This window comes from Ixodes scapularis, unplaced genomic scaffold (assembly GCF_016920785.2).
Source record: "Ixodes scapularis isolate PalLabHiFi unplaced genomic scaffold, ASM1692078v2 PGA_scaffold5__190_contigs__length_132052651, whole genome shotgun sequence".
NCBI lineage: Eukaryota > Metazoa > Arthropoda > Arachnida > Ixodida > Ixodidae > Ixodes > Ixodes scapularis.
In genome coordinates, this window is record NW_024609880.1 from 129,200,349 (window position 1) to 129,214,890 (window position 14,542).

The following is a 14,542-nucleotide window of genomic DNA, read 5'->3' on the forward strand; positions in this document are numbered from 1 at the left end:
AAGCTCGGTGTGAGCGTTCCAGGTGAAATTGTTTGCTAAAGTCACACCGAGGTAAGGTATTTTCTAATTTGTATGAGAACTAGGATACTTGTCGTTTTCACGAGAACGGAACTAACTTACATTTTGATTTGTTTAATGTCATTAACCACCTATAGTCAGATACATCATAAGAAAGACAGTGCGAGGAAGAAAAGGGTGCGCACAAGAAAAGCCGTTGAGGAAAGGAGGTCGCCCCTCTACACTTCACCTTTCCTAGTTTGCGCCCTTCCCCCTCGCACTTCCTATGTTATATCTGACTAAGTGCACCATGCCTGGATTCCTTCCACGTCATATTGAAGTTGAGATGGTCTTGCAACGAAACAATTTCACGGTATACAAGCAACCGTCAGCGAAAAGGCGGATGTTTGAGGAAATTTTGTCTAAAAAGTCAGTAATGAAAAAAAAAAAAAAAGTAGAGGATTAAGGTTTGACCCCTGGGGGACTCACGAGGTAACTTCTGCTTGGGTGAGTGAACAACTGTTAACTGTAGTAAACTAAATGCGAAAAAAAAGTATTCAGGAGAGTGCGACAGCCAATTTTGAGGCATGAAAGTTTAGCAAGCAGGGGACGATGGGAAACGCGATGGAAGGCCTTCGAAACGTCCAAAAATAAAGCATCGGTTTGATGGTTGGATTTGAAATTAGCGTAGAACTCGTGGGTGAATTTTACGAGCTGAGTCTCATAAGACTGTTCTTTACAAAAAACATGTTGCTGGTTGTAAAATAAATAATTTCTCTAAGGATGTGATACAACTTTTGAGTAGATAATATGCCCGATTAGTTTTGTGGCTACGCATGTAAGTGATATATGGCGGTAATCCGAGGCTGAAAAGCGACCATCGTTTTTGAAGACCGAAACAACCTTGCCCAGTTTCCAGTCGGGCATACTTGTGATAGTGACTGTGAAAATGGTAGGCAGAAAAATTCGCTAGAAATCGCTTTGGTATGGTGGAAACATTTAAGGGTGATGTCATCAGGTCCTCCAGAGGGGGCAGTTTCAAGTTGTCAAGGAACTTCATAATTTCAGCCCTTGAAATGACAAAAGATTCAATAGACTGGCGTAATAATGATGGGAATATTTGAACGTTGGCGTCTTTTATCGTAAACCCGACGAAAAATAGTCATTTAAAGCTGTGGCAGAGTCTGTTTCAGATATTCGGGTTCCATCTTCATCAGTTAGCTGGATGGAGGAGGAGTGATAGTTAGGAGAGATTATCTTCCAGAAATTTTTGGCTTGTTGCGTAGGATACTTGAAACGTATTCAGTAAAGAACTTATGTTTAGCCAGACGAAGGTCCTGAGTGTAGGTCTTAAAGAAATGCTGAACTAAAAATCGAAATTCAGAAAACAACGCAGAATCGATAGGCGGGACGCTACAAATCCCAAAACGTCGGTCATAAAGCGGTATCTCTAACGGACCGTCGTATTTTTGTAAAAGAAGAGCGCGTTCGCAGAAGGCCGCAAAGACGCGTGACCTCGCGATTCTCATTTCCTCCTCTTTTCGCTTTGACTCCGCGAGGGCGCGGAGATGAAAGGGAGCGAGGCCATTTCTCCTCCTTCTCAAATCTTCTGCGATGAGATGACGTCAATATTCTCCCCCATTCACTGCTTTATTTTCCAGAAATACGGCCATCCGCTTGAGATGTGGCTATTTGAGTGATGTTTCGTGGTTTATGGCGCCCTGCTGAACACTTCTGCAAGCTCATCTTGTGAAATCCGAATTTAGGTTCAGCATCCCTTTAAGACACGAAAAGTAGCCGTGCCAGACATAATCGCTGTCTGGACACCTCGCCCTTTTGTACAATCGCAATTCTGTGTAATGTCGAGATACTTTAATGCTTTGTTATACCATGGGTTGCAACCGCAGCCCCGTTTATGAACAGTGGGTACAAATATGACTACGAGATTATTTAACTTGTTAAAAAAAAAAAGTAAGTAATTTTGTTCTACGGACCTAGTAAAGGCTTGTGGTATATAAGGGTAGACATGCAGTAAGGTCGCTGTTTATTGTGTCAAAGCTGTTTTTGGGATAGTCCCTGATCATTTTTGAGGTGGTTTTTTTTATAACTCCACGGTCAGAAAATTGTGGTTGCTAAAATCATCCGTTTGGCTAATGGATGTCACCAGACCGGGGTCATCGTAAGAGCAAGATCAGGGAGATTTTCTTCACATGTAGGTTCGTCAACGACTCGGATGAAATTTTAATTTAAGCATAGATCGATAAAATCCCTGGCTTCTTTGAACCTACTGGCTGTTGAGTTTTAGCCAGTTCATGGTAGGCAAGTTAAAGCCGAGAGAATGAAGCTCGTTAGAAAATATGCCGGTATAACTTGGAGGTCGGAGACCCCAAAAATTGTTTTTGTGCAAGATGATGTAATAAAAACAGAGGCTGACTCAAAATTGGAGCTTGAAATAATATGACAATACGAAATACACTTCTTTTTACCGCTATTAGCACACATCCTCGAATATTCGAATTACTTTTCATTTATCTTTGTTATTTTGCGTCCTGGAGGCGCGGTATTGCTGGTAATTTTGTCTTCCAAAATGTATCCTTACCATCGCCTCTTTCCCCATTGTAATGTTACGCGCTCTCTTCTCCCCAATAAAAGTTCTTATATGTGTGCCTATACCCGAAAAAATGCCTGCGCGTCTACTTACCCGCAAACCACTCAAAGAGCCCATCATTGCGATCTAGGAAATCAGCTCAGCGAATGAGGAGGCTAAACATCAGTTTAGACCTAAAAATCAAGTCTGACTTAATTCTAAGGTCCAAACAGATGTTCCGCCTCATCATTCGCTGAGCTGATTTCCTAGATCGCAATGATCGGCTCTTTGAGTGTTTTGCGGGTAAGTAGACGCGCAGGCATTTCTTAGGCTGCACCCGCCATATGCCTGAATCTACCCATTATGTTTTAAATCAGTTTGAAAACGCCAGTGCTATTTTACCCCAATTAAGAGGCGTGCAGTCTTGTCAGTGGCAGAATTGTGCCCTCCGCCCGCCTCCCCTTTCTTGACACTGATGACGCATGGGCCATGGCCATTGGACAAGGACCCGGATGGCCGTTCTCGTCTGCTTAACCGATGAAACGAAAACCACTGATTGGCGTTCCGAGAGCACTGCGGCGCAGTGTACACTCAGAGACGCTTCAGAGTAGAGTCTACTCTCAGGCGCCTCTGAGTGTACACTGCGCTGGTGCACTGGCCCCGCAAAAAGCGAACTGAGGTGCATTTGAATAAACTCACGGCTTGTGTCGTAGTCCAGGCCGTTGAGGGACGAGAAACACGAGACCAGCGCCACGGATTCCCCTGGTGTCCGAGGCCAACACGACAAGCCATCCCATGCGGGCATACACGTGACCAGGCCTCCAAGTCGAGGATCTGTTTGAAAAGAACGAGAGTACAACGATCGGTATACATATTTGCTTCAAATTTCTAGAACGATGTCTATTGTATGCGCTGTAAGGCACGCCCGCAGGGATCATGCCCAACTTCTCGAAAGAAAAGACACATCGTCAGGCCATATTTAACGCTTCAAGCTTCGTTCCCATTATGAGCCACATTGACAGTAATCTGAATCTACTACGCTATTGAGATGCATATTAGCATTATGAAGAAATATTTTATTTATCTATGCATTGTATTCTACCAGTATTCAGCTTGAACGCCAGAGCAGAAGAACGAGTAAAAACAAAGGAGAAGAAGGGAAAAAGGGGTGGCTAAAATATGGTGGTATTTTCAAATTGACAACATGGCTCTTTTTTCTGGGGCTGGCTATTCGTAATAGCCAGGAAAAGAAATCCAGACATGGCATTTTATGCCCCTCTTTAAGGCTGACGACCAATTTAATCTATTGCTACGGTTATCGTAGAAGCAAAATTATAAGGTTTAATTTAGGCGTTTTGTGAAATGAACGTGGCCCTTCGTTCATGAAAAAAGCGAAGCAATAAAATTTATCGATACTAAGTCGGGCAAAAAAGGGTCTGTTTATCGATGCGCAGAGATACTACCTACAATTTTCCCTATACCTCCAAAATCCTCAAAAAGGTACACGTAGCAGAACGCGTTGAAAAACTGCAGGATACGCAGAACGAATAAAATACGTAAATGACGAACACAAGCACACACAGTTCTTTCAATGAGCAACAACGAAATGAGATGCCCATGACGCTACGACCTTGAATTCCAAAGAAGTGCAAGAAAAAAAAAAAAGAAAATACTCAAGTTCAAAATAAAACCAAATTGCTCACAAATTTTAAAAATACCACATTAAAATGGTAGGAAAAATTATGGAAATTAACCCCCGAAAAAAAGGGAAAGGGAGAAGAAATGAGAGAAAAGGAGGAAGAAAAGAAAGGAAAAGAAGGCAAAATTAATCATTGATTAAAACAAGCTTTTTTACGATAATTCTGTCGCGAGGAACTCCAGCTCTTTTGACGATAATGCCAAAAAAAAAAAAAAAAGCTCATAGACATTGTTTGCGGCGTATCTGATCTTAAACGCCTCAATTATTTCGCGCCCCCACTTATTCCTGTGTGAGTCAAGCACAGGGGTGTTTTCAAAGTTTGGGGTGCAATCGTGGCAGGTACGGGCATGCACAACTATGGGGCGGAATGGGTCCGATGACTCCTTGTTAACTTCTAAATGGAGCTCCTTAATGAGAACGTTTAGGCATCTTCCAGTCTGGCCGATGAACATTGCCCGTGTTCTATATACATATATAACACGGGCACTTCACACCATCGTACGTGGTCTCCGAGGAGCATATAAACGAACATATGCAGATCAATGAACCGTACTTAATCCAATGAATTAAAGTTTTTCAGGAACCCGACGAAAGCCGAAAAACGGCGGAGCCAGGATTTGAACCCTGGGCCTCCCAATGCCCGGTCGGGTGTGCTAACCGCTACACCACTCCACTTTTTTTTTTTTCTTTATTGCCTGGAACAGGACAGTGACATTCACCATCACCCCGTACTTAAAACAACAGGGATAAAAACGAGGACATCAGTCAGCTCGGCTGGTGTCAGAAATGTTAAAAGTCCTTTAGGGTAGCTAGCCCCTCAAGAGCAGGCAACCAATCAGGTCGTGGTTCCTGCGCCTTGTACACTTCAATCAGAAAACAGATATTTTCAACGAAATACTTGCGAACAGGGCGTACATCAACATCTGCGTGGCGTACAGCCATACGGCACCGCCATATACTGTGCAGGCCCAGGAGCATTATCATGTCATACGGCACATCGTCCGCTCTTTCTGTGGGTAAAAACCTAATTCCCTGAGGCGTTATTGGGAGGTCCTTTTTGAGAGTCCTCTGAAGGACGTCCCAAAAGAAAACCGCGTCCCAACAGTCGATGAAGACGTGTTCAATAGTTTCTCGCTTTTTACACAAAAAACAGTTATCGGACCATGGGACCGGTATACCTTTCTCAGATAACCAAGCTTTAACGGGGAGTGTTTCACTGTGTAACTTAAAGAAAAACGTCTTGGTATAGGCAGGGACCAGCATTCTTTTAACGCGCTTTAAAACATCTTGCCCTGGGCCTGCACTGTACAACAAACGATACAAAGGCATGGGGAAAAGCGCATCCATCAGGTCTCTCGACAACCGTTTACGCGACACACCGGACAAATACTGCAAAGAAAAACGTGCTGTTAAAAACCGATACGCACCAACAACCTCTTTCAAGTATCCGCGTAAACCAGGGCAGATGTCTACATTCGTCGCCACCACAAAATCTGGCAGGGCACTGCGCAGCCGCGTCTGAATAACTGTACGCAAAAAAGGGTCTTGCTGGTCTCTAAGAAACATAAACCTGCTAACCAGTTGTCTTATAAACAGGTGTGAAAGACCTATACCACCAGCTTTAACCCTACAAAAAAGATTTGTGCGGCTGGTTCGTTCCCAGGCCGAGCTCCAGATGAAAACGGCGAAAACACGATGGATCCGCTGAATGTTAATACGTGAACAATACAAAACCTGCAACACATACCAGACTTTTGCAGCCAGAAACAAATTGCAAACAGTTGCCCGCGCAAAAACGGATAAACCCTTTCCCCCCCATTTCTCGGCCTTTGCACGCAGAACTTCAGTCTCATCCCTCCAGTACTGATCATTGACGCGGTACTGATCCAAGGGTACTCCAAGGTAACGCGCCGGCGTGTCGGACGAGACAATACGGTCAAAAATAGCGGGTGCTGAGGGCCAGTCACCGTGCCAAAAACCAACACACTTCTGCCAGTTGACTGCACTACACGTCTGTTCACAAAATAGTTCTGTTAACTGTACAGCCTTGCTCACACTTTCGTGGTCAACACAAAAAATCGCTACATCGTCCGCGTAGGACAAAAGACGGACCTCAGTTTCCTGTAGTCTAAACCCACGTATCTGACTGTTATGAATGATGCTCAAACAAAAAGGCTCCAAAAAGACACAAAAAAGTAGCGGTGAAAGCGGACATCCCTGCCGCACAGAAGAAAGTAGGGGAATGCGCTCACTAACAGATTTATTCACTACGAAACTGGTGGCGCAGTTCTTATACGCCATACGGATGCCGTTGTATAAGAGAGACCCTACATTAACGTGTTCTGAAATCGAAAAAAGAATCTCGTGCGACACACGGTCAAACGCTTTTTCTAAATCCACTTGTAGCACCGCGACCCTACGGTGCATGGCGTCACAGCACTCTAGAATGCTGCGCGCGACGTGCACATTGGTTACAATACTTCGGCCTCTAATGCCGCAAGTTTGGTGCGAACCGACGATGACGTTAATAACCATTTGTAAGCGTTCAGCCAATACCTTCATGAAAATTTTATAATCAACGTTGGTGAGCGTTATCGGTCTATACGCTCCAACAGAACGGAGTCGCTCGGGGTCCTCGCTCTTTGGAATAAAAATCGTTTGCGTACACAAAAAGGAAGGAGGCAAACAACCAAGGTCGTACGCCTCAGCGAAAACGCGTTGCAATAAAGGTGCAACTTGATCTTTAAACGTTTTGTAAAAATCCCCTCCTAAACCATCTGGGCCGGGCGACTTTCCAGGCTTTAAATTATCTATCGCTTTTTCAATCTCCCACAGCTCTACTGGTTGTTCTAACCTTTTTCTTGCTTCATCATCGAGTTTCGGCATTAACGGCAAAAAGGTCGTTTGGAACTCTGCTATCTTTGAAGCACGATAACTGAAAATCCCTTTGTAGTACTCAACAAAAGCACGCACGATGACTTGTCTTTCACTCGTCAAAGACCCTTGATACTCTATCTCGCTTATTTCATTCTTGCTAGCGTATCTCTTTTCTAACCCTAGGGCTCTTTTCGTGGGTAACTCCCCCCGTGATAAACGCTGTAAACGTGCTCGAACCATGGCCCCTTGATAACGTTCGGTATCAAGGGCCTCAAGGCGTTTCTTTAAAACACTGATGTCATCGGAAAACAGCCCGGGTGATATGCTGTCCGCGTTAAGCAAATCTTGTAGCAGCCCCTTTAGCTCCGTAATTTCTTTTCTTTCCCCATGTTTTAAGGCAACAGATCTTTCAATGGCGCTCATCTTAAATTCTTGTTTTAACAGTTCCCATTTCGCCCCGACACTTTTTCCTTCTTTTACTTTATCTGGTTGTTCGAGACTTTTACGCACCTCACTCGCAAAAATATCGTCTTGTAAAAGCTTCGAATTTAATTTCCACAGATCCCAACTGAAATTATTGGCTTTTTCCTTTGAAGAGCCCAATGTAAAAGAAACAAGACAGTGGTCTCTGAAAGACACTGGGTCCACTGCATACGTTTTACAGGACCTGACGAGTTCCAAAGAAACATAAGCTCTATCCAACCGTGCGTGACTAGCACCTTGGAAGTGAGTAAAAAATAGGCAGGTAGGACTTGATGCACACTGACCCACGTCTTCCAATTCACACTTCTGGACCATATCACTTAGAAAAATGGTACTCGTATCTCTATACTGCGTGCTGTTCGATCGGTCACGCGGCTCGCAAACGCAGTTGAAGTCCCCTAACAAAATGACAAGTCTATCGGTTTGGACGAACTCGGAAATGTTTTAAAAAAATACTAATCTTTCTTCCGCCTTATTAGGGGCGTAAACGCACAAAATACGAAACAGTTTACTTGAAATGGTCAAATCGCACAGGACCAGGCGACCAGACTCGCAACTAACAACTCTGGTCACAGACCCAAGAGACTTCCTGATAAATAAAAGGCATCCCCCCGACGTTCCCACAGCGTGACTGACGCATACATCGTAACGTGACTCAAAGAGCCGCACCATGCTCTCCGTCCGGTCTTCGCTCTCTATCTTTGACTCTTGCACGGCAATTACGTCGAGGTCTTTCTCAATAAACAAACGGCTCACTTGGCATTGCCTACGCCTCGCGTTTAAACCTCGCACGTTTAAAGTGCCTACTCTCAAAGGTCTTTGAAACATAAAGAAGGGCTAGAGAAAGACCAGGCGGGGAGCACGGTGCTTACAGTGTGAAGCAGGCAGCAACGTGCCGAGACGACTCACTGTGGCTACTCCTTGTGGCGTACAGGAGACGCGGGCCGGCTCTTGAACCGTCCCACCTTCCCGCACCACTCACGCTCGAGGCGTCTCAGCTGTCCTTCCCCACCCCTGGACGGCGCATCATCCAGACGACGCTTCACTGTAGTGGTTTCGACGACCATAACGTGGTCGTCGTCGCCACCCTTGGCGACCGCGGGCTCCCTTCCTTGGACGGCATCCACTGGTGCTTCCGGAGTCGCTCTTCCATCCCTCGCCGAAGCACCACTGGTTCCTTCGGGAGTCGTCTTGGGCGATGGCTCCGTCTGAGAAGCGGCGGTCTCCGTCTCGCTAGGGCCTTCCTTGGCTTCCTCCGAGTCGGGCTGCCCTTGAGGCACTGTCAGCGTCGCCGGTGCAGCCGCTTGTTCCGCCTCTTCTTCGTCCATCAGAAGCTCCGTGGACTCCGCATTGGTGCTGCCGCTGGCTGCACGGGCGTACAGTGCTAATCACACTTGTCTATAACGCGCGAGCGTGCGGCTTTCTCCGGGGAGCGCTAGACTGGTGGCATTCGCGGAAACTAAGCTAGTCACGTGGCGCAACATGGAACGGCCCACTCGAGGGGTGTCCTGCCCACTCTATCAGCTGGCGACGAACGCGGAAGGCTGCTCGCACGCTTTTTACAAACATCATCGCTCGAACAATAAACAAACTAAGCATGAAGGCGTATCAACGATGTCGTCATCAAAAAACAAAGTTATATCACAGAGCACTTTACTTTTATCGCTTATCATGCTGATAGTGGGCAGGACACCCCTCGAGCGGGCCGTTCCATGTTGCGCCACGTGACTAGCTTAGTTTCCGCGAATGTCACCCGTCTAGCGCACCCCGGAGAAAGCCGCACGCTCGCGCGTTATAGACAAGTGTGATTAGCACTGTACGTCTTGACGCAGTCCTTGGGCTCGTGTCCGAAACCGCGTCACTCAGCACACCAGGGTGCCCTGCAGTCGCGGCGGATATGCCCAGTGCGACGGCACCGGAGACATTTCGCCGCACGCCCGGGCACCACGACCAAGACGTTTCCACCGCAGAGACGGAGTTGGTGCGGCAGGCTCTCCAGCGAGACTCCCTCGTTGAGGGTGATCCTCACGACGAGAGTCGTGGACTCAACGTCGACGAAACCATCCACCTTCCACTTTTCCCTCGCGACTTCCTTGACGGTCCCAAATGGTTCGAAGGCGCGCCGAATAGAGTCCACCGGCGCGTCGAACGAGACCCAGTGAAGCTTAACGCGAAGCTCCCTCCGGTTCGGGTCGACGAGCTGGCACGTCAAACCTTTCACCTGAAGACTCCCTGCTTCCAAAAGCTTTGCTTTCGCTTCCGGAGTTTTCAGTTTAAGCAGCCAGACGTGGCTCATCTGGTAGGCGCCCAGACCCGCCACGTCTGACAAAACGCCCACCTGTTGCAACGGCTGCCTGAAGTCTTCAATCTTGTACGGGCGCCCGTCGAGGTCAGCGTGCAAAACGACGCTGAGCTTTACAGCATCACCGGTGGGCAGTATCGGCAACTGCATACGATATTCCTTAGCAGCAAAAGACCTGTTATCACCGCGGCCGGGCACGGCCGCCACCGCTTGCAAGGAGCGATCCATATCACGTCCGTCCGCTATCGCGACCGGCAGTGGAATCCGCTACACCACTCCACCTTGGCTTTCTGGCGTTTCCTATCTGTCTTATTAATGCACAAGAAACGAAATGTATCCAATCGGAGGTGTTCTGGAAACACACGCCGCCGCGTGGAGCGTACACGGGAAATGTACACGGAAATGTGTGTGTGTAAATATATATATATATATATATATATATATATATATATATATATATATATATATATATATATATATATAAAACTGAGAAGAAAAAAACCCTTAGTGAAAAACAGCAACAACGGACGATTTAATCTTCGACGTTTCGGCCGGAGTCCGGCCTTCGTCAGGAAGACTATATATATATATATATATATATATATATATATATATATATATATACTTCAACACGCATGCAGGAGACCGCGTGATAATGACGACTGATGTGGAATTTGGGTCGCCCATTTTCTCGCCTGTCAGACACTGTTACGCATGAATGGCTTCTCCTCATCCGGTAAAAAAAATATGCACGAACGGAGAAATAAATGCTGGAACACATGCTTAAAAAATCAACCGAAAATCGCACGGAATTTGAAACACGAAGTCGTACAACGACAGTTTTGAAAAGAATAGTACTTACTAGGCGTAAATCGTAAATATAGCTTCAAGCCTTCGTGAAAACATATACGTGATTTGTGTGCGCCGAATACCACGCATGACTTTGTTTTTCTAAAGCATGGTGTGGAGCTATTATATAACGCCCCAAACTTTGTGCGACTCTCGGTTTTATCTTTTTCGCGCGCGTTGAAAAAGCTGGAACACTTGCCGAAAATCACCGGGATATTGTACGAAATTGAGAGCACGTGAAAATGTAGTTCTAAGCTACCTCAGACACAAACGGAGGCATTTACTTCGCGTAAGTCACAAATATGATTTTGTTAAATGCATAAATGCGATTCTTCCACGAGGTCAGAAGACAGAGTAGCAATTCCCAATGTCGACTTCTTTATTGAATGTAAAACTGTTCACAAAACAGCGTTATTTAGATACAAATTAGTAGAGATCCTGGGTTCGATTACTGCTCCTTCCCTTTTTCGTCTCCTGTACATTCTACTGGCACCCGTTCGTGAACTTCCTACACCTGTGCTTCACATTTAAATCCGAGGCTTGTAGTCGCTTTACCCCCATCAAATTTCTCATTTACATTGTGGACCAGTGTTGCCAGGCCTGAAAGGCAGATGGTCGATCTCTCGCTGTATAAACACTGAATAGGTAGCCTGCAACGATGAAACGTGCAGATTGACACTTCTGTCCTCCATGAACCATTTCAAAATCAAATTTTTCGCTCTAGTACCGAGGTTGTCACTACGTTTTGCTTGATTTCTTTTTCATCGTGCTGATGCATGCTTCATCGTCTCTCATTTATAAAAGAAAAAAAAAGATACTACGTTTCGGTTCTCAACAGTTAAACGATTACTTTTCATAAAGCACGCAGAGTTGGGAAAGCCCATCTTCCCAAATTTCTTCCGGTAGGTGCGTCACTCCTCCCCGTTTCACGTCATTTCGACCCACTTCTTCCGCGTCTTGCTAACTGCTGTGTCCGCCAGAACTGAGTGAAGAGGCGCCCACCGCCGAGTATACCCCCCGTTCACCCCTAAGCTGACAGCGTAGTCGGAACTACGTGCCCCCCAGACCAATCAGACACACCCGTTTCATCACGAGATCCCCGCTCTCTTAGCGACGGCATGGGCGGCAGCCTGGTCACGTGGTGGAACGACTGGTTCAACGAGCACCTAGTTTCGGCCGCACTGTCAGCTTAGGGTTGAGTGGAGCGCAGACGCTGATCCTGGAGGGAGTTTGCGCTTACCGCCCTCGTCCCTATCCCTAACAACGGGGAGCTCCTTCCCTGGCCAAGTTTTCGGAGAGTAAACACGATGTTATGCGCGGGAAGCATAGACGGAGAAGCACGCGAAAGGAAAAGATAAGAAAAGGTGGGTATCTTTTTGAGTATTTCCTGGCTGTCCGTCATCCCAAGAAGGATGGGACGATCCATCCGATGCCCCGGTGCGTGCGCGTCCACGGGCGCTCGCCGAAACAGCTGCCCGAGCATGGGCCACGATTGATTCCACGTCCTCGCGAGCATCTTTCTGCCTCGCTTGCATGGCAAGCAGGATAACGGGGCCTTCCTCTTCGTCCGGGCGTCCTTTCCCTTTTCGGACATTTTCGTTTCCTTATTTTCTCTAAAGGGGATGTACTTGAAGAAATTTTTTACTGAATGCCCGGGGTTCGGTGCGCGCGCGGCATCGCAATTCGAAGGTGGTCTTTCAACATCGCGTCGCGATCTGTTTTCAACGAGCCGAGCAGACGAGCATCTGGGAGAGCAAAGAAATAAAAGAACAACAGCGACAGAGTGCTTTGAAGAGGGTAAGGAGGATATTACTAAGGAACGTTATTTTGGCGTGCCGTGCGTTCGTAACACGGCATTGCCGAGAGTGTATTCTATGCGTCGTTCGCGTGTGTGCACAATTGATGACCCTTTTAAGTTGCGGGTTCTCCGTCGAACGACGTCAAATAATGAATAGTACGTCACTAAGCATCCAGATGCTGGTGTTCTATTTAGTGTAGTACTATTGCGGTATCGCGTTCAGATGATCGCTTTCGAACGATGAAATGTTCTTTTTCCCGTCAAAACGTGATATTTAGGGAGAATTTGACGCTGGTTAGACTTCATCCTGATTCCACCGTTTTAAGGTACCTCGTATTCAGGTATATACATATATATTTAATTAGTCGGTTCTTAAAAAAAAAACAAAAAAAAAACAAAAAAAAAACATGGTAAGGACAAGTGTTTGAAGTCACCTATAGTTACACACAGTTAATTTGAAAAAAATAAATAAATTATATGCTATGTTTTATGACAATTTTGTATGTAAGCAACATTGAGAAGGTTATAGAGCAGGTATTGTTCTCCGGTAAAAATGTAATCTGGGCATTGTTACCTATTCAGCTCAACCCGAGTGCACCATACTCAGCATGATCAGTGACAGGATAGCTGGGTGCATGTCCTTTAAGAATGTGAGACGTAATAGAGGTTTTCGGCCTCCCTGACACACTCTTTAAACCGGAAGACCTAAGATTTTATTTCAAGACGAACCAGCAGCGCAGCAATGCAAAGGCTCAATAGCAAAAATATGACCGCACATTACTAATGGCTCAATAATGCAACTTGGACACTGTGTACAGAGAAAGCAAAGCTGCACGGAAAGAGGACTCCTATCATTGCGGTTCTGCATTTTTAGATAAATCAGATAGACACCGAAAAACACTTACCAGTAAAAATATTCCGGATATGGATTTATCCGGAAAACTCGGAATTTAAGTACTTCCAATTTAAGATATTTAACCTTTTCTTTTTTTTGGAAAGGAGGGGGGGGGGGGGGGGGGGGGAGGGGAGGAGGAAGACAACCCGTGCGGCTTTTTACATTTTTTATTTCCACTTTTGCTCGTGTCGCAGAAAAAAAAAATCTTTTGGATCCTCATAAAAAAAAGGGGGGGGGGGGGGGGGGGTGACACAAAAGCGACAATTGTCGAATACGTCTGGCCGTTCAATTCCAGACGTTTTAATTTTCTGCATCGTAAACATCCGAAAAACTCCGAACTATTGTGGACGGTGAAAGACCGTAAACATCGAAAAACTCCGACTCTCAGGAAAAAAATAAACTTAAAAAAAACACCTCAGATTTTCTTGAAAACGAAACTCCAAAAACGCAGATCCCTATTTTATACTCCTTCTCGGCAAAACAAAACAAAACGGCAAAACGAACGCTGCGGAATAGATTAAGAAATAAGCACTGAAAGTTCGTTATAGTATCCCTTTAACACTTCCTAATGTAAAGGAATACTACAACCAAATTTCGGCGCTTATTTTTCGGTCTATTTGTATTGAAGGGACCAGTATAACACCATGCACACCACGATAAGGAGTTTTAAAACAAATTATACGATTAGTAAAGAGCATCTGGTAGATGTAGCTAACGCTTCGTTTGTAATGGCCGTCTAGAGATCTTGACAGGTAGTGACGATGTTTGTCTCGCCTCCGGCCACCACGAGAGACAAGCTGAAGGAGGAACTCCCGTCTCCCTGAGACTCTCTCTTTTGTTTGTCCCAGATGTCACTATTGTCCTTCTACAAGATTATAGAAGATTAACCCGTCACTCAAAATTCGTTCAAAGGCAGCTTTTGGGGTTAGTTGCTGTGGCCCGATAGCTGGTGTGCTTCGGCCACTTCGATGGCTGGAACCTCTTGGACGTCCTCTTGACGTCAGCCTAGACGAAGCTTTGCTCGTCCCGAGACAATCTCTTTATTTATTTTATTT

At 45.8% G+C, this 14,542-nt stretch overlaps 1 protein-coding gene across 1 annotated transcript in view; it reads right to left on the reverse strand.

Annotated features, from left to right (window-relative positions):
* The window catches only part of LOC8030997 (diuretic hormone receptor), a 275,430-nt gene that overhangs the window by 80,655 nt on the left and 180,233 nt on the right, over positions 1-14,542 (reverse strand). Inside the window, exon 3 of the mRNA XM_042293803.1 lies at positions 3,284-3,418. Coding sequence (XP_042149737.1) covers positions 3,284-3,418 — 135 coding nt within the window. The remainder of the gene's footprint in view (positions 1-3,283; positions 3,419-14,542) is intronic.